Source organism: Rhyacophila brunnea, unplaced genomic scaffold (assembly GCF_057557595.1).
Source record: "Rhyacophila brunnea isolate RB1 unplaced genomic scaffold, BYU_Rbru_1.0 scaffold_20, whole genome shotgun sequence".
Lineage (NCBI taxonomy): Eukaryota > Metazoa > Arthropoda > Insecta > Trichoptera > Rhyacophilidae > Rhyacophila > Rhyacophila brunnea.
The window spans coordinates 28,025,828-28,045,186 of record NW_028232860.1 but is presented as its reverse complement, the minus strand read 5'-3'; the positions used below and the strand labels follow the sequence as shown (position 1 = coordinate 28,045,186).

The 19,359-nt window shown below is 32.9% G+C and overlaps 1 protein-coding gene across 2 annotated transcripts in view; it reads right to left on the bottom strand.

Moving 5' to 3' along the window:
* Window positions 1–19,359, bottom strand: part of LOC147071479 (putative phospholipase B-like 2) — a 157,346-nt gene that overhangs the window by 9,210 nt on the left and 128,777 nt on the right. Inside the window, exons 1-3 of one of the 2 annotated variants that reach the window (XM_085948376.1) lie at window positions 6,667–6,887; window positions 4,406–4,534; window positions 751–868 (exon numbers count right to left, since the gene is read on the bottom strand). In XM_085948376.1, coding sequence (XP_085804502.1) covers window positions 751–868; window positions 4,406–4,534; window positions 6,667–6,866 — 447 coding nt within the window. In that variant the 5' untranslated portion in view covers window positions 6,867–6,887. Of the gene's footprint in view, window positions 1–750; window positions 1,057–4,405; window positions 4,535–6,666; window positions 6,888–19,359 lie in introns of those variants that run through there. The other variant, XM_085948377.1, reaches the window with a different exon arrangement.

Sequence of the window (19,359 nt, the reverse complement as noted above, 5' to 3'; positions counted from 1 at the left end):
CGGATGAATTTTTTCGTCGCTTTGTGACTGTAGATGAAACATGGATACACCACTATACTCCCGAGACGAAAGAACAGTCAAAGCAGTGGATTGCGAAGGCAAACCATGTCCAAAGAAGGCGAAAACCGTAAAATCAGCTGGTAAGGTTATGGCTACTGTATTTTGGGATGCACGTGAAATTATTTTCGTTGACCATTTGGAAAAAGGAAAAACAATAACAGGGGATTATTATGCATCTTTATTGGACCAGCTAAAAAACAAAATTGAAGAAAAACGGCCTCATTTAAACAGGAAAAAAATCCTCTTTCATCAGGACAATGCCCGTGTTCACACATGTTTACGATCAATGGCTAAAATTGAAGAATTGAAGTTCGAATTGGTCGACCACCCACCGTATTCGCCAGATTTAGCCCCCAGTGACTTTTTCCTTTTCCCAAACTTAAAAAAATGGCTAAGTGGACAACGTTTTTTTTCAAATGAAGATGTCATCGATCGTACAAATGCTTATTTTGAGGACCTTCCGAAAACTTATTTTTCTGACGGTTTAAAAAAAATTGAGAAACGTCTAACTAAGTGTATTGAGCTCCAAGGAGATTATGTTGAGAAATAAAAAAAAAATACAAAAATAAAAACTGTTTTAATGCTTTTTTCTAAGGAATTATTGACCCACCCTCGTATCTAAGTGTACTGTACGTGATCGGTGTGTTTTTTTTATGGTAATAGTACCTTTTTGTTGTAATAAATACTTACTTGATACCAATATGAACTGGTCTCCGCCATGCTGTGCACCATTTTGTCGATCCATTTTTCATTTTTGTCGATGTACCTCTCAATTTTGTTGCAGGCCGCCTCTTTTCCTTGGCAGAGGCTTAAAAAAATAATTTCATTATTAAAGTATAAAAGTAAAAATCTGCATAGTACAATGACTTATCATTTTTATTAGCATTATTTTCCAATAATGCCTCTCCCTTTCCCTAGAAAGTACTCTGTCTAGCCACTAGGAGTTGTGGTCTCGAGACGTATCACCATCCTTACTGCTTTGACGCTGATGTATTACTTATCCTTCCTTTTCACTTCTTTTTGGATCTTTGAATCTTTATAAATTACATGATGTCCAGATTATCGCCCTCTGCACAGCATTGGTGAAGAGTGGAGGTAGGCTAGACCAAACCATAATAGGGCTGTAGACAAGGGGGATCTGACAGGGCTCTAGCCTGGGGGCCCGGGCTCTGTGGGGGCCCGGCGTGGCTGGTCGACCTGATATGTGAGATAAAAACACATCACAAATTTTCCCTAATGGGGAAAAAAGTCGCCTCTGGTATGTCTGTGTCTGGTATGTCTGGTTGTGTGATGCAATATTTGATTATTGTGTGTCAATATTGACAACTCCATAATTCGAATAGATTTATTCAACAATACAAAAAATCGCTAACACCGAATACCAGTAATTTTACCAATAACAACATTTAGAAAACGATTCTGTAAAAAGTCCCACTGCCTTTAACCCTAGCGATGGGTAGGGTGGCCGACAAAAATAATGCACACTCGATCAGTCATACTTATTTGTTTGTCAAAAGAATACAAATTGAGATCGGTCATTGCTTGACTGATAAAACAAGCGCGTGCCATTCAACCGAGTACCTGAGACAGCGAATAAGCATAGAAATCCAAAGAGGTGATGCAGTCGCTGCTTTAAGTACTCTTGAGGTACCTAGGGGACTGGAGGAGGTATTTTATATACTTGGAGAAAGCTAGTATATAAATAGTTTTATAATGGGCGCACTACTCTACGTAATTGATTAATTCTCTTTATAATTCTCAATTTAATATATTAATATGTAACTGTTTGTTTGCAATAATATAATTGTTCTTAAATACAACAATTTTTCATTATTTTCAATTTCAATTATTATTTAAAAAGAACATTGTTTTCATAAGTATTTTTTTAGATAACATTACACTAAACTTGATCTACAAATCCATTATCCATCTAGTTCAATGTTGAACGATTTTATGGAGTGTTTTTTTTTCTATACTGCTGTATAACATCAATTATATTGTAGATAACGTTGTTTGCCTTTGATTATCTCAAAACAATCAAACTATGTATCAATGTATGTCATGCATTCCATAATAACATCTATTTTATCAACCATGTTCAACGTCTATTTATTTAATTAAATACATTAAATAAGAATCTCAAAACCAGGGAACTCAAAAATAATGGGAACTAAAATTCGTAATGGGTAAGGAGAAGCAGGCAACCGATCTGGAGTAAGGAAGAATACGGGATAAATTTAATAAGAATACGTCATACGTCAAATACTGATAACTCGCGAGTGGAGAACTACAAGGTTCTAAGTGTTTGTCCTTGACGAAACAAAAGTAACAATGTGGCGGCTTAGAATACTACTTCATTGTTGAGTTTGTTTTTTCAAAGACGAACACTTAGAACCTTGTAGTATTAGGCTCGCTAACTGCTCTCGTTTTATGCATTGACGTTTACGCATTGACTAAATTTACTGTATTGGTAATATAGCTTATCAGAATTTTATTTATTATCTGTTCTCTGCTCAAAACAAAAAAAATAATTGTTAAAATAATAAATAAAACATGAGACATAGATAACCTCTGATTCATAATGTAATTAATCTTTAAACTCTCTGGTTAAGTTATCAAATTTTTATTTCAATATAAATTTTCATATTCCCCTCAGTCGCTTGACTTCGTTTATCAATAGAAATACTTGTACATAATAACTAGAACTGATTTTATTTCATTGCCTTCTTTTGTGACTGCACACCTCGTAATATGCATTGGCTACATCAACTGGACTTCTTCATTTTGTTCGGTCGTCCACTTATTAAGCTCCATCATTTGCAGGATACCATTATTCCACTAAAATCGTGTTCTTTCAGCACTAAGTCTTTTTATGAGTCCACTAGATAATTAATGTGAAGCACTTGGTCAGTGCTCAATCAGCTGAACCGTTGCGCAGCATATTGGGTTTTGATAAATATTATATGACTAGAAAACATACTACCCACGATGGCCGAACGGCTTAAATGTCGGGGTTCCCAGGTTCGAACTTGGGTCTGGAAAATACACATATTGTTTATCAATTTGTGTTTGGAGTCAGAGTATGAACCTAATAGGTTGAGCAAGTGGCTAACATCCATTTCTCGTAAAAAAAAACGAAAATCTGTTAATAGAAACCGCCAGTCTTTGGAGGGCCAAATAATGATCCTAATAGGATCTGACATGGTCAAAAGAAAGAAGAAGTAAAAATTACCAGGTGGCAGTGCCACTTGCAACATTATTGTGTTATTTAGCTAACAATAATATTATAAGCAAATCAATATAGGGTAATTAATATTCATAGCTAAAGAATGCGCCGATTTCAATATTAATTTGGATTGGTAGGTATCTATTTCGATAAGGCTGGTGTATGTTACAGTCTATGTGTTAGTTAACAGTGACAGTTGCACGAGAGAGCTATGACAGGAAGAGAGTATGTGTGTGCTGCGCTGTGTTACAGACAGATAAATTAATACAGGGTTCTTGATCTGAGGTGTCTAATTACAAAAAGCGACAAGTCCACAATTCAATATTTTCGGGAAACAACGTTTTTATGTTTCAAGCTTCAATTATTTGTTTTAATGTAAAATTATTTTTTCCGTTGTATTCTATGTCGAAATTAGAACCAAATGGCAATTTGTTTCAGCCGATAAACTCTTAAATGTAATAAATATAGGCAAAATAAAATAGGACCTAGCGCTACTTGCACCTCACATTTTAATTTATTCCGCATAAGTCACATATTTCCGTGGCACTGTCATGAGTTTACCAGATGCTACAGCATGGGAGACACCCTTTTCAATATTGAACGTTCCCTTATTGGTTGACTTAAACACGTGCGAAATCAACCAAGCTTTAAATTATATGAAACACGAACTTGGCGCTTTTTGTAATAAATCGAGAGATTTTTTTTTGTAGGGTTATGTCGCGTTTTGGAATTTATAGTTCAATATTATTGTATACAATTATACAAAGAATACGTGCATATTTTTTTCTCGATTTTGCCCAATGTGGACTTATCGCTTTTTGGAGCTAGACGCCTCATCTCTGCATTTTTCCATAAAATATCATTTTTGACAGTGACTATCAAAGACACTGGATAACATCCGCATAATATGGGGCCAATTTTGGTTTCCAAGATTTTCTTGGGATCACAGGTATTTAATGAAACGGGTTTAATTTAGGTACTTTTAGTAATTATAAATACTTGTTGTTGCCATCATTGCGAGAATGGATTCTGCATTGTGCGACAATATGGAGAAATCACTCACTCTATGTTGAATGGATTACAAACAAACGATTTATTTTATATTATGTAGATACTTACTCCAGCATAGTGTTCTGCCAGTACATCCATAATACATCATGGGTGAGGTAGCCTTCCAAAAACCCGACTGCATAAGCTTGCTTCTCATCTTCATATTCCTTTGAAGAGTGTAGTTCCAGGAATCCCCATCTGACAATAAATGATAAAAAAAATTCAAAACAAATAGGTTTCAAAATATGGAGATGATAGGCTACATTTTAAAACTTCTTGGTTTTTTCAGTAGTGTATAATTTACATATTATCTAATGTCCAGTCTGGCAAAACAGGTTTCAATATGGATGTGAACTGACATCTTATGACACAGTTATTTTGTCATATAATTAATAGAATAGAACATTTTTCATAAATACAATTGAAAACCATTCTTATCATGTCACGTGAGCTCATCTGCTAGAACCATTAGAATATTCAATAATAAAAACTGAGAATTTACATAAACATTGTGTCAATTACCTGTCATTTGTAGCTCCCTTCCAAACCACTAAAATAAAAAATACGTGAGATCACGTGACTCAAAAATCTCTTTATCACACGTGAGGTGACCTTATAACCTGTTTACACGTGCATGGATTTAGTGGTGGCGGTACGTATTGTAACGACCATAACAATAAAAATGCAAATGTAAACAAGTATTATCGTGCAAGTTTCAAGACAGCATGCATGGATCAAAAAAGTTTAGCGGCTTCCGAATTTTCGACCGATAGTTGCAGTACAACGATCGTGGCGAACCTGCCAGAAAAAATACAAGCTACGCAGCGCAGGGAATTTGACATTTACGATCTGTCAAATAGCATCATCCAAAGACAATAATGCATCTCGCTTACGCTTGAAGAATGAAATTGGCCAGACCGTCAGCACTTTTGTTATTTTTGATTGTTTTATTTACACACAATTGGTGCCAGTAAATCCATGCACGTGTACAGGCGATATTAGTGTGGTTCTGATAAATTTGACTAGCAAGTAAAATTACATTCCACTTTTGCAAGCTTACCGTGTGCTCATGTGTGTTCATGTAGCGTGATTGTACATAATGTATTTCTAGCATTAGTAATGACCAAAGATGAATAGTACCAGCCATTATAATTAAATAAATAACACATTCTAGCTATCTATATTCCCGTTATATAATTCAACTTGTTCATTTCTCATCCATAATGTTTATGACAAGACAAAATGAATATTCATAATAAAGACACATTGAGCACATAACATATTATTAATTCAAGACGTTCACAACATGACATTTAGAATAAAGAGTACAGGTAAATCAAATTAGTAGAGAAAAAAAACAAACAAAAAATAATTTTATAGGAAAAGAAATAAAATAAATAATTCATGAAATATACAAATTAAACAATAAAATAGAATTTTAAAAACAAAATAGGTACATATTGCATCGCTAAAAATGTCTACATCTCTAGGAAGTGCATTGACCAGCCGCACAGCACTCGTTATTGGTGCCTGGCGAGCCTGATATGAGGAAACCGTTTTCACCCAAAATAGGTCATGGCTGTGGTGCATAGAATTTCCAAAATATCAGGATTGGAGACTATACCATGTGAGAGCAGAAGTGACCTACGAACTTCAAGAGAATGAAAGGCGAGCATGCCTTGAAGAAAGCTAGTCGGAAAATACTCGTCTGAGAAACTGCCAAAAGGAAAATAATAATAATAATAATAATAATGAATAAAAATAAAAAATAATAATATTAAAATAATAATAAATAATATATACATTAAAATAAAGATGTTGAAGAAATTTCTTTTGAACACACTCTAAAACAAGCTTATAGAAAACCTCATAAGGACTCCAGATAACGGACCTATCATATACCCATATGTATACCTTCAGACTCGTCTCAGTGAGATCTACAAGATATCAAAATATGGTATGTCTACGTCTTATATGTTGGGAGAAATAATTTGTGTCAATATGTGATTTGTTCATTGTTTAAATATTTAAAAATTAAAAACTCTCCTGAACAATTTAGAAAAAGGACATATCGTGTTTTGTCATCTTACTACAGATATTTAAGTTACCGTTTTTTAATATTGACTGTAATTACTATATTATTTATGACAGACTTATATATGTACACGGGATAACTTGAAGTATATAAACAAAGACATTACAAAGAATCTACGTTTTTAGAAAGAATAAAATAAATACTTAATCAAAGACATTATAACTTGAAAGTGATATTTAAGATTCTATGATACAGGTAACATTAATTATTATTATGAGTAATTGTGCGCCCTTACCCTGTCTTATTAATTTGATTGTCATAAACAGCCCTACTTAAATAATAAGTCGGTATGTGTCCACTGTCAGCAACGTGGAACACTTCAATTCCATTGTCTTCGTGGATTGCATAGGCATATTTTTTGTTTGAACATTGACAACTTCCAAACACAATTAATAACAAGACACTCAGTATAAAAAGTCTACACTGTGTTAACATTGTGCTATCACGCTAAACACTGACCTGTTTGAATAAATGATTAGTTTCTCTGACTCAAGTTTGCGGTTTGAAGGTCGAATGTCATATTATTATTATAAATTATGTTGTGGTTGTCAAATCATTCTTTTCTTTGATTATTTTATTATTTATAATGCAATTAATTATACAATTTCTACCTCATTTATAGTTGCCAATAAATATTTAAAAAAACCTGATGGTTTATATGATTTTAATGATTCAATTAATACCTATTACATTATTACTCATTGATTGGTTAATATATCAATAAAATTAATAACTCACTTCTAATCACTACATAGAATTAGTGCACTTCTTCCTCTTCTTGATCGTTTCCTCATAGTTGAGGATCGTGACCACCTTGAAATTCCGCCTCCTTCTGTCCCCAAACTAAAACTTTCCACCTCTCTCGGTCCTCTGCAGAGTCAGATATCTCGTGCCCGGAAACTTGCACGTTTGCAGTTTGTCGTATTACACTTCATCGTGAAATGTTGTATCGGAAATATATAATATATCGGGCATCTGAAAATTTTTCAATTTCGAGATTAAATGCAAAACAACTGTAAAAGTCGTGGACTTGATAATGTAAAAGTGAAGTAACTGAAAGAACACGCAATGTAATGTAGATATAAACCAAATATTATGGTTTCTTTTAGAAACTCTATTTCTCCTAACAAAATGAAGACTTCAAACCCTAATATATCTAAAATATGTCTTTTGCAGGTGCCTTGGTTTTACACTCACGGTGCGATATGGCCGTATATTAAAGACCGTCCAACCTCTTTGGGTCGTATATTACTAACATAAAATTCATGTCTAAAGAAAACACGGTTCTTGTCGGTTTAGACTTTACAGGAAGCCAGCAGCAAACAAATTTTGAAAATAGCCGATATCCTGGATAATTTGTTAGGTTAGGTTTTCATTCTTGAATTCATGAATTTTGCCAAAATCAGCTATGAAAATAATTGAATTAATAGTCATATTGAAACTATTAAAATTGGAGACCGTATAGTATACAGTCATCTGTGCCACAGTGAAATGTTTTATGTACAATTACATGTAACCCAGATATCTGGCTATAATACAAATGTGTCCGTCACTCTTAACACTTCTGTTCAAGAGGATTACAACATGCTGTGAACTCGTTATAGTACTTGTACTGATCTTCTTGAATAAACGGCTTTCTCCACAAAGATACTGTTTTATGAACTTACGACTATGCCGTATTTACTTGGAACCTGGGTTTCGTCTCTATTCTGTGCAATCTGTACATAGTACAAAGGAATAACCAAGAACTAGCCACAATACAAATTCATACATATTATGGGTCTAATTATAATAACTATATTATTGTTTATAGATAATATTGCAAACCTAAAATATGAATATAAAAAATGTTTAGAAGGTCTGAGATAATTCTATCATTACAAAATTATAATAATAAATTATGTCCAATTAGAGTGTTTATTTCTGTGAATATTTTTTCTACAGTTTGAAATTTAATTTTAGGATTTGTGTATTTCAATCTAGGTAGGTATTGTGTATAGAGCGCCCACAGTGGATAAGTGGTAGAGTGACTGCTTCTGAGACCATGCATCGCGGGTTCGAATCTCGAATGTGGAAAATTGACATGATGTTTTTTCAATGTGTGTTTGGATCAAGAGCATGGGACTAATATGTTGAGCGAGTGGCTGACAACTGTTTCTCATTAAAAATAATGAGTGAGTGTGGTGAACACGCTTGACATAAATGAAACATTTTTGTTTTGTTCTCCATTTTCATAATCTTCAACATTATCGTCGCCAATATATCATGGCGACCAGTGGCAAAGGGTTAAGGAAGGCTGTTAAGATCCGACATAAATATTGCACACTAAACTTTGTCAGTCATACATATATGTTTTCATTATACTAAGCCTACAAATTGCAGATAGTTTTGGTTAATTTTTAAAATTCAATTAAACCCTGCATATAAACGATCCGAATATCGCTATCCAAATGGGAATGGCTGCAGCAACATTCAACTCAATGTGACCAAAAAATTCAAAACCAAATACCGCCTATTCGATGTTTGCATTCTGACGGTGCTGCTTTACGTTAGCGAATCATGGCACCTTACAAAGACTCAGACCAACCGTATACTGAGCTTCAAAAACAGATGTTTGCGACGGACACTGGATGTGCGGTGATATGACTTTTGGAGTAACGAGGAGATAAGAGAGCGCACCAAGTAGCCTCTCATCCCGCTGAGAGTGAAGAGGTGACATTGGACCTGGCTCGGCCACGTGCTGCGGATGCCAGAGGAGTATTTCAACCTGGCTTGCCTGTTTTTCAAGCTAATCGGATTCCAGTGTTCTGGAAGGCTATAGAGGTGTGTACGGCGGGCGGAGCTACGGGATGCTGGTTTGATGCAAAAAGACTGGCGAACGACTGGGATTTTTGGAGGCGCTTCGTGGTGTCCATATACTCCATCTAAGGGACGGATATGGCCAAAGAGAAGAAGAAGATAATTCAAACCATAATAGACAATAGTTAAAAAATACTTGTCTATTTTTAAAATATCTAAAATTATGCCATTAAATCATACATTATTTTAGATAATATTTTATAGATAGAAGAATATTTTTTATCTATTGTGGCTTGGTTTAGGCAGTAAATAAATAAACTTAGGATAGGATCTTAAAAATCATAGGATAGGATTTTAGTATAGGAAATAAAACAAGAGTATTAAAATTTTACATTTATTAATCTCGCTCCATCGAGATAATTCATTTAAACAAAATTGACATAGTATTCTTTATAACATTGTAATATTATAATATTGATTGTATAATATATAATTTTCTAATCTACCAAACATATTTTCAAATAATTTGGATTAGAGTCAGTCTCCTTATAACAAAAAATATCTTATGTACAAAATATTATATTATATATTATACGATAATGTGACATTCCTTATAGTGTTAGATTGGAGGAAGTGTGTAGTACTACGGTGGCCTAACTCAAAAATAAATGTTTGGATACTAAAGCATCTAAAAGAGTGGGTTCATAACTTAGCTAAGCTATTTATTTTGACCTACTGAATATAAAATAGCTTTGGGGCAGTTTTCACATTATCACATACATATTTCGATCGTCCAGTTCATTAGTCAGACAACTCCAAATAACTAGTTTTGAGATAATAGCAAAAGCAATATTCCAATGGTAACCAAAAAATCAAAATAATATTGATTTATGGCCCAATTTTATATATTTTATCAACAGGTGTTTAAAGATTAGGTACTTTTAGAGACATTTCGTTTAATTCTTTAGAATTTCATCAGCATTAGATTTTTTTGGTGGCATTTTGGAGATATCTGAGTACTGAATAAGGTAGAGTGTAAAATTTTACACAAAACTGCATATTTAACTCAAATTTCATTTTTTTGGAGTTGTCTGACTAATGAACTCGACGATCGATTTATGAGTAAAACAGGATTCACATAACATGCAACTTGACCAGTCAGATGAATTAAAAATGTCATCAGGATTATTTTGTAATTATTATAAATTATTAATAGAAATGGCTTTCAGTAAATGAGAATAACTGTCAGTTAGGCCACCTTAGTTTTCATACCTTCATTAATTGTTAAAAATACAAAATATTTAATAATAAAAATAATGGTTAAAAACAGTACAATACATTTTGTTATTATTAGTTTTTAAATAAAGGTACTTAAATAAAAAAAAAAATAGGCAGTGAGTTCATTTATAATCGGTTATATTATAATATTATATTTTCTAATAACTTAATAAATATGGTTGAGTCATATTATATAAAATTTAAAAGCTGAATTACTATTATAATGGTATGTTATTTTTTGTTCAGTTCATAAAGGTTTAAAAATATTTACTTAGGCAGTGCGTTTATTTTGAGTTTCATCTATAATAGTCTTTCTATGCGTTAAATTTTTTTCAGCTGAATGACCAAAGTCGATCTTGGGCTTAAAAGTGCTATACGAGAATTTTTGCAACCAATGTTCGAATCCTGGGTCTGGCATGTACAGCCCTACAAACTTATCTGAAGAGATGGGGGAGCCACAGTCGAAAACTACCCAATCAAGACTTGCAACTGGACAAAATTTGACATTTGAATAAGGATTCAATATGACGTCCATATGGCAGTTCGTAGTTCCATTTTTGACCGTTCTTTAGATAAGTTTGTAGGACTGTCCACATATTGTTTTCTCATTTTGTATGAGTCAGAGTATCGACCTAATAGGTTGAGCAAGTGGCTGACATCCGTTTCTCGTAAAAACAAAATCTGTTGATACAAATTTCCACTCTGTGGAGGCCCACATGATCTTATTAGGAGCGGACATGGTCGAAAAAAAAATGTTTTATATATTTTCAAAAGATGCAGGGTACTTGCTGATTTCAAAACCCTTTTTTTATAAATTACATGACTTTGTTTGCAAATTGGTTTATTTGTCATCGTCGTTTTAAGCAATTAAATATAATGGAAACATAAAATTGTCATATTAATGTAGCAGGTATGAAGGAAAACTGTTTTTTGTAATTATTAATAGTGAGGTAGAAAAAGTCAGAGCGGGTTGACTCGACGACTCATTTATAAAATGGGTTACCGTTTGGTCAAATAGATATTGCTTCTATGACATGTGTTTCGCTCACCAACTTCGGTTTTTTAAATATAATTTATGCTAGATGTAACTACCAATGTCTGCCGTATACTTGGGTGGACTACAGTGATAGAGACAGGTGAAGAGAGTTGTTGGAGGAAGTCGGAACCCATTCTGAGTTGTCACGCTCTTTATGAATAAATTATGGCAAACTTGGTTATATAAGACAGTCAACGGCTTAATGAAGATGATTGCGAGTCATTTATAAAATTAAAAAGCTTGGTTCAGTAAGGCGCCTAAAGCAGGAAATGAAATGTTGACAAGGGAAATGTGTGGGAGATGAATGAAATGTGAGAATTATTTGAAAATTGCTTTTGTAGCTTCTTTGTACATACAAACAATAATCTTATTTGTGACAATGTTTTAGATTTGTAATTACGTTCATGTCTTGTCTCTCTCTCAGATAAACGTAGAATGATTGAAATATTACGAGTCAGTGATATTTTGTATGGTGACTGGATCAGTTTTACTTCAAAATAATTGTATCAGAACTAAAACTCATAAAGTACCTATAATGTTAAACTATTACACATAATGAGTTTTAGCTCTGATATGATTCATCTGTCTCTTGTTAGAGTCCTACCAAAATTTACAGTTTTGAGTTGAATATTTCAAAGGATTCAGAATTCATATACTCTAGGACAGTGGTGGCGAACCTATGGCACGCGAGATGATTTTGCATGGCACGCGAATGTTTTATTTTGAAGAGGAAAAAATATGGATAATAAAAATGACAGATTGCATTGCACATAAAAAATAGCAGGATAATAGTCCTCAAAAATTAGCATTACGTTTAATGTAAATATATAAATGTATAGGTCGGTCACATATAATATTATCACACTAACCTCATTAGGCGGCGGGAAAGCTGAGCTGCAAACATCTGATTTTGATCGACTTACAATGCTTGCGACTACTGTAACGAGAGAATACCTCATTTGATCGGAGCAATTCTTGCGTAAATTTGTGCGTAAAGAACCAAACTATGTAGTACAGTAGCAAATAATGTCATTTCTACCCATAATAAGAAAGAAAAAGTTGGTGGAGCTAGTACTAGTAGTAATTCTTGCAGAGAGCTTCAAAATTGGTTGGCCGAATATATGGCGTTATTTGAAAAAAAGTGATGAAGCTATATGCGTGCTATGTTCTGTGAGTGGTATCTAGAATTTCACAATTTTCAATAGATTTCATAAAAACCACTTTTACCCCATGAAAAACTGCTCGGCATGTCGTACAGTCGAAAAATAATAATTGAGAAATTTTGACACGCATACATAAAAATAACCCTGCTCTAGGATCTTAAAAGGACATCAGCAAAGAAATTAGTAAAAGAATTACATGAAAATAAATCCTATTACGGTTTACAGAGACACTTCATATTATTAAGAAAACTATAATAAAGCTATACGAAACGTCGGAACGCTAGGCAAATGAAGATGAAAGGAATTTTGTTATCTTTAAAGGAAAATATTGAGAAGGGTCTTACGTAAATACGAAATGACCATGTCTAAACCATCCCTAAAATGAATACCTGCAGCTCTATCCAATCTAGTTAACGCCATAACATAATTTTGTTATTTTACTTGATCCGAGATAACTCCGAAATGATACGGGACAATTCGGTATACAAGGCAGTTATGTAAATTGCAAGTTGTTCACAATAATTACTATTAAACAAAAATATTTCAGTAAATTTTTGCCAATGTGCGCAATGCCACAGAGACTTCTAATTATGTTACGTTGATGACCAGTTAACCTAAAAAAAGATGTCATCGGACTGGAAGTAATTATTGTTGTATCATTATTCGGCATTTATAATATACCGTCACATATGCTTTGTATGTATTATATTGTGCAAAGGTACAATTATTTGTTGAAAATATTTTGTGTAATCAATGACACAGCGATGGCACCATTGTTACGATGTGAGTATTAATGGTTTTCCAAATTTTCGCACCTTAAATTATAATTTTTATCGTGTATCTTGCTTTATTTAGTTAGCGTGACTGCCAGAGCTACTATTAAGAGAAACTGTACTTTTAACAGTTCATAACTCGGGATAGTTAACTCTTGGATTTCATTTTTGAGTTAAGGGTTACATTGGAATATGTTGTCTGCCTAATATTATAATTTAATATTAGGCAGACAACATTAATTAAATGCCTCTATTCCAACGTAACCCTTAACTCAAAAATGCATTCCAAGAGTTAACTAACCCGAGTTATTGTATATTATACTTTCAAATGCTAGTAAATTTAATAAAATACTTGTGTCATCAATAATTATTACCTATTGAATTCATGATCAGATAATTAATATATTTTTTAACATTTAATGGTGTTAATAAATTTTACAATATTCCTTATGATAATTGTTAAACTATCCAAATATTAGTAGCAAGGGGTGGTGGCTGTTAAGATCCGCCATAAAAAGTGCACTTAGTTAGTTTTCAAAAATCAATTAAGTCCTGCCTACGACAAAATTGTGCACACTTTTTCATTCACACTTATTTGTTTTCATTGGATTAAGAATACATATTAGACATATTATTGGTTCATTATTTTAAATTCATTATGCTCTGCCTAAACCAAACTATAATAGATAAAAAATATTATTCTATCTATGTATAAAATATCCAAACTTATGTATGATTTAATTGCATAATTTTAGATATTTTATAGATAGACGAGTATATTTGACTATTATCTATTATGGCTTGGTTTAATTGAATTTTAAAGACTAACCTGTTGGTGTTCCATTTGTAAATTGTAGTCTTATTTCAATGAAAACAAATAGGTATGACTAACAAAGTTTAGTGTCCACCAAACATGGCAGATCTTAACAGCCTACCTCCACCCTTCGCCACTGAGTAATACCATAGTGTTAATTAAATAAACATTTTTTATCTTCATAATAAAATTTATCACACTGATTTTTAAAAACAAAATTCTATCTTCTGCAATCAGCATACAAGAAGATGAACAAAGCATTTTGAATGCACTAAAGAAATAATTAGCAAAAAGCATTGTAACATAAAAGTCAAATCTTATTTATACTATAATTATAAATTCGTAAGTATAAAATACTATGTTGTAAGTTTTCACCACCTGCGTCTTTCTATAAAACTAACTAAACATTTTATAATATTATGGTAAATAAATAATTGAGAAGCTTGGCAAAAGAGTGGCATAAAAATGCGGAACATTCTAATGTACCAATGTTTTTAAAAATTTTGGTTCCTTCTTTACCATGTCATTAAAAAATGTTTCGATCTTACCACTTCAGATGTCGTTGGCGATCAAACCCAAACATACTGTTAAATTATATAAAGAGAATCAACAAAAAATAAATAATTTAGAACGTATTTTTCTCAAGCTGTAATACCCTGTTTACACGTGCATGGATTTACAGCTGTCAGTACATATTATCGCGACCATAACAAGAAAATGTACATGTAAACATGTATTATCCTGCAGTTGCAAGATTGCATGCATGAATCGAAAAAGTTTGGAAGCTTTTGAATTTTCATGCGATTTTTTCGATCTGTATCTGCACAGTAGAACGATAGTGGTGAACCTGCCAGCAAAAAAACAAACTACACCGCGGAGAGACTCATTTTGACGTTAACCGATTTTTACAACCTTTCAAATAGTACCATAAAATGACAACATCGCGTCTAGCTTACTCTTGAAGAATGAGATTGGAGAGTCAGCACTTTTACGTGTAAACAGTAGTTATTCTCACGATAGTTTAAAATACACACTGTTGCTGCCAGTAAATCCATGCACGTGTACAGGTGCTATTAGTTTCAAAGTCAATTGCCTCCATATTTGGCCATTTTTAGATAGGTAACCGTTAATGTAGAACTGCAAATAGAATATTTTCCTTTTACAAACATATACCTAAAGTAAACAATTAGAAAAAGCGAATAGCGATGTAAAATTCTCTTGCCATTAAAGTAATAAAAAATCACATTTAAAGTTGGTATTTGATATTTTATGGATAAACATACGATGGTAAGGTACTTCCAAAAATCAGAATTAAGAAAATATGTTTAAAAACATTATAAATGGTGGTAACCAACTTTGAAACCAATAGCGTCACTTTAGCACTAAGCCTCTCTTTTGCTCAGTTCCTCAATTTATTATTATAAAAAGACTTCAATAATTGGACTGCGTTATGCACAAAGGTGGTAATTTATGTGAAAGTATGGTAAGCATGGTGGTTGTTATTGTTATTAGTAATGAACCATTAATATTTAGATGAAAAATCACTAAATTGTAAATAAGAGTACATAAGACAGTTTAACCAAAGCAAGATGTCTGCAGCTATACACCATTTAAATAAAATTACTATGTTGCCGGTGCAGAAAAAATTAATTTGGCTGTAGTTACCAATCACCGCCGTGAAAGAACGAAAGTGTAAACATCGATGGTAGTGCTAGTTATTTGCTCATACTTCGAATGCAATATTAGAAAATGATGATTGTTGCATATTTAAATAAATGGTAATAATTTGAATGAAACATGCAAAGGAAAATCTTCATTTAAAACCTTTTCTATGCCTCACGATATTACTATGGCAGTATCCGATAGGCCGCAGATTTTTAACGACACACGTTAAATGTAGAGCAAAGCTGTAATACCGATAATTTGTGACTTACTATTTCATAATTATTTAAACAGATGTCACTGTGTGTTTAATTTTATAGATTATCCAAATCAATCGACAGTGGCTAGTAATTGGAGTTTAAAGTCGGACGAGATATCTCGCAAAATTTGTATGTGCAGCCTGTCAATCACGAGGCATAGAACCAGAGGTTACTGCATTGCATTCGAAGATAATCAATAACTAGCACTACTATCGTAATATAAGCCGGCCTTGTTACCGATTCAACAAAATTCATATCATTCACTCTGTTTTAGAACATAGTTTAATTAAAAAAGTCTTCACCATAAATTTACACTTAACCACATTAAGTTTAAAAGAAGATAAAATGTCTAAAACATGTTATCAATTTTATGATGGTGAAGAGTCTCGTAAATAAATGCATTACGCCGTCCAATTAGACATAAGTATATACAGATTCTTAATAACGTTTCTTAAATTGACATCTCTTAATTATTTTTACATTTCATTATAAATTATATTAATATGATACGAGGGTGGGTCAATAAGTCCTTAGAAAAGCCAACAGGTGGCGCGACTAGTACTGTAAGCGGTTTGTTTTCATGCAGCGGCACTACCGATTCAGTATGCTGCGAAGTTTCAATCAGATTGGTCGGGTTGTTGTGTGTTTCTCGTACATTTAAAAAAAAAATTTGCTTGTGGAAAATGAAAAAATGGAAAATGGAGAAAATTGAGGTTAGAGCTGTTATTAAACATTTTAATATAAAAGGGTTAACAGCAAAGGAAATAAAAAATGAGTTGGATTTAGTTCACGGCATATCTGCTCCTTCACTTGCAACTATTTATAACTGGTTAAATGAATTTAAACGTGGTCGTACATCAACAAAGGATGAACCACGCTCAGGACGTCCTGTAGAGGTGACTACACCAGAAATGATCAATAAAATCCACGATATGGTGTTAAGTGACCGAAGATTAAAGTTGAGTGAGATAATTGAGGTTACAGGGATCTCAAAAGGTAGCGTCATTTCTATTTTACATGACAAATTGGGCATGAAAAAAGTTTTTGCAAGATGGGTGCCGCGTTTGCTCACAGTCGACAATAAACGCAATAGGGTGGTGGCCTCTAAAGCCCTGTTGTCGCTCATGCAACGCAATCCGGATGAATTTTTTCGTCGCTTTGTGACTGTAGATGAAACATGGATACACCACTATACTCCCGAGACGAAAGAACAGTCAAAGCAGTGGATTGCGAAGGCAAACCATGTCCAAAGAAGGCGAAAACCGTAAAATCAGCTGGTAAGGTTATGGCTACTGTATTTTGGGATGCACGTGAAATTATTTTCGTTGACTATTTGGAAAAAGGAAAAAAAATAACAGGGGATTATTATGCATCTTTATTGGACCAGCTAAAAAACAAAATTGAAGAAAAACGGCCTCATTTAAACAGGAAAAAAATCCTCTTTCATCAGGACAATGCCCGTATTCACACATGTTTACGATCAATGGCTAAAATTGAAGAATTGAAGTTCGAATTGGTCGACCACCCACCGTATTCGCCAGATTTAGCCCCCAGTGACTTTTTCCTTTTCCCAAACTTAAAAAAATGGCTAAGTGGACAACGTTTTTTTTCAAATGAAGAAGTCATCGATCGGACAAATGCTTATTTTGAGGACCTTCCGAAAACTTATTTTTCTGACGGTTTAAAAAATATTGAGAAACGTCTAACCAAGTGTATTGAGCTCCAAGGAGATTATGTTGAGAAATAAAAAAAAAATACAAAAATAAAAACTGTTTTAATGCTTTTTTCTAAGGAATTATTGACCCACCCTCGTAGTACAGTAATTTAGAGATTAGATTAATACCTATTAATTGTCTACAGATTGAATTTGGCTACCCTGTTAAGGGACATTGGGATCATGTTTATTAATATTATAATATTACTATCCTATCTAAAAAACAAATTTAGAATTTAAAATATAAAATACAAAATGCTATAATACCAGCGCATCTATACTATACACAAGGCTGCTATCAATAATATAATATAATTGTTACAATAAGTGCTATGTTTTAACAGCACCTCTCTTGGCTGTGTTAACTTTTAGAGTGAGATAGACAGTTTAGACGGCTTATTTATTGTAAGAATTATAATCCCTCAATTCATAAATATGATAAACTACCCTCGATAGCAGCCGTATGTATAGAATATATGCGCAGAAGTTATAAGTATGAGTTCAAAAAGACAAAAGAAATCATTAAATAAATGCGTAGGCATACTTCAATTTAAATTATATTTAAATCAGAGAAGTCCCCAATTTATTTAAACATTACTTAAAAAAAATAGAAATAATGTACTAATGCCTCATTTCACGTCAGTGGCGAAGACTCCATACTATCTTAACAGCCTATCATCCTTTGCCACTGCTAAACGATTATTTAGAGCTCACCTTCAAAATACCAGTGGCGAAGATTATTAAACATTTTAATTGTTGCCTTGCCTCATCTAATCTAATCTCTTTTTTAGGTCACCTACATTTCTCCAACAGGAACTCTTCGTCACTGTTTCGTTTCACATATGGGTATATCTTGGAATGAATTATTATGGGTTTGACGAGTATTTGCAGCCTTGATTTACCATTCATAGGAATGAAATATTTATTACATAATATTGTATGATTAATTATTTATACAGGACCTCAATTATCCGGATTTATATATTATGATCATAGATTTCGATAATAAAAACAGTGTATGATTTAAAAAATATATAATGAAAAAAGTGAGGATTTCAAAAAGATTTTTGATTATCCGGAATTATTCTTATCCAAACTATCTTCATCCACAATCAGTCCGGATAATTGAGGTTCTACTGTAAATACAAGTATGGTTTTAGATGCGATGTTGTAAAAACTTATAATATAATTGTAACAGTCAGGCCATAGATGTATTGTAAACATAAAGATATTATGTGAGAGTTCTAAATCAGTGAATTGAAAAAGAAATTTAAATATTTTGTTGTTGTGTAGTGGATATCTAATTTTATTACCATTATGTATCGATTATAAGACATCCCTGATTAGAAGACGTACTCTTATTTTTAATTAGTCAGGCTAAGCGTGCATAAGCGTTTAATTAATCGGACTATCGTACTCAGCCGATAAT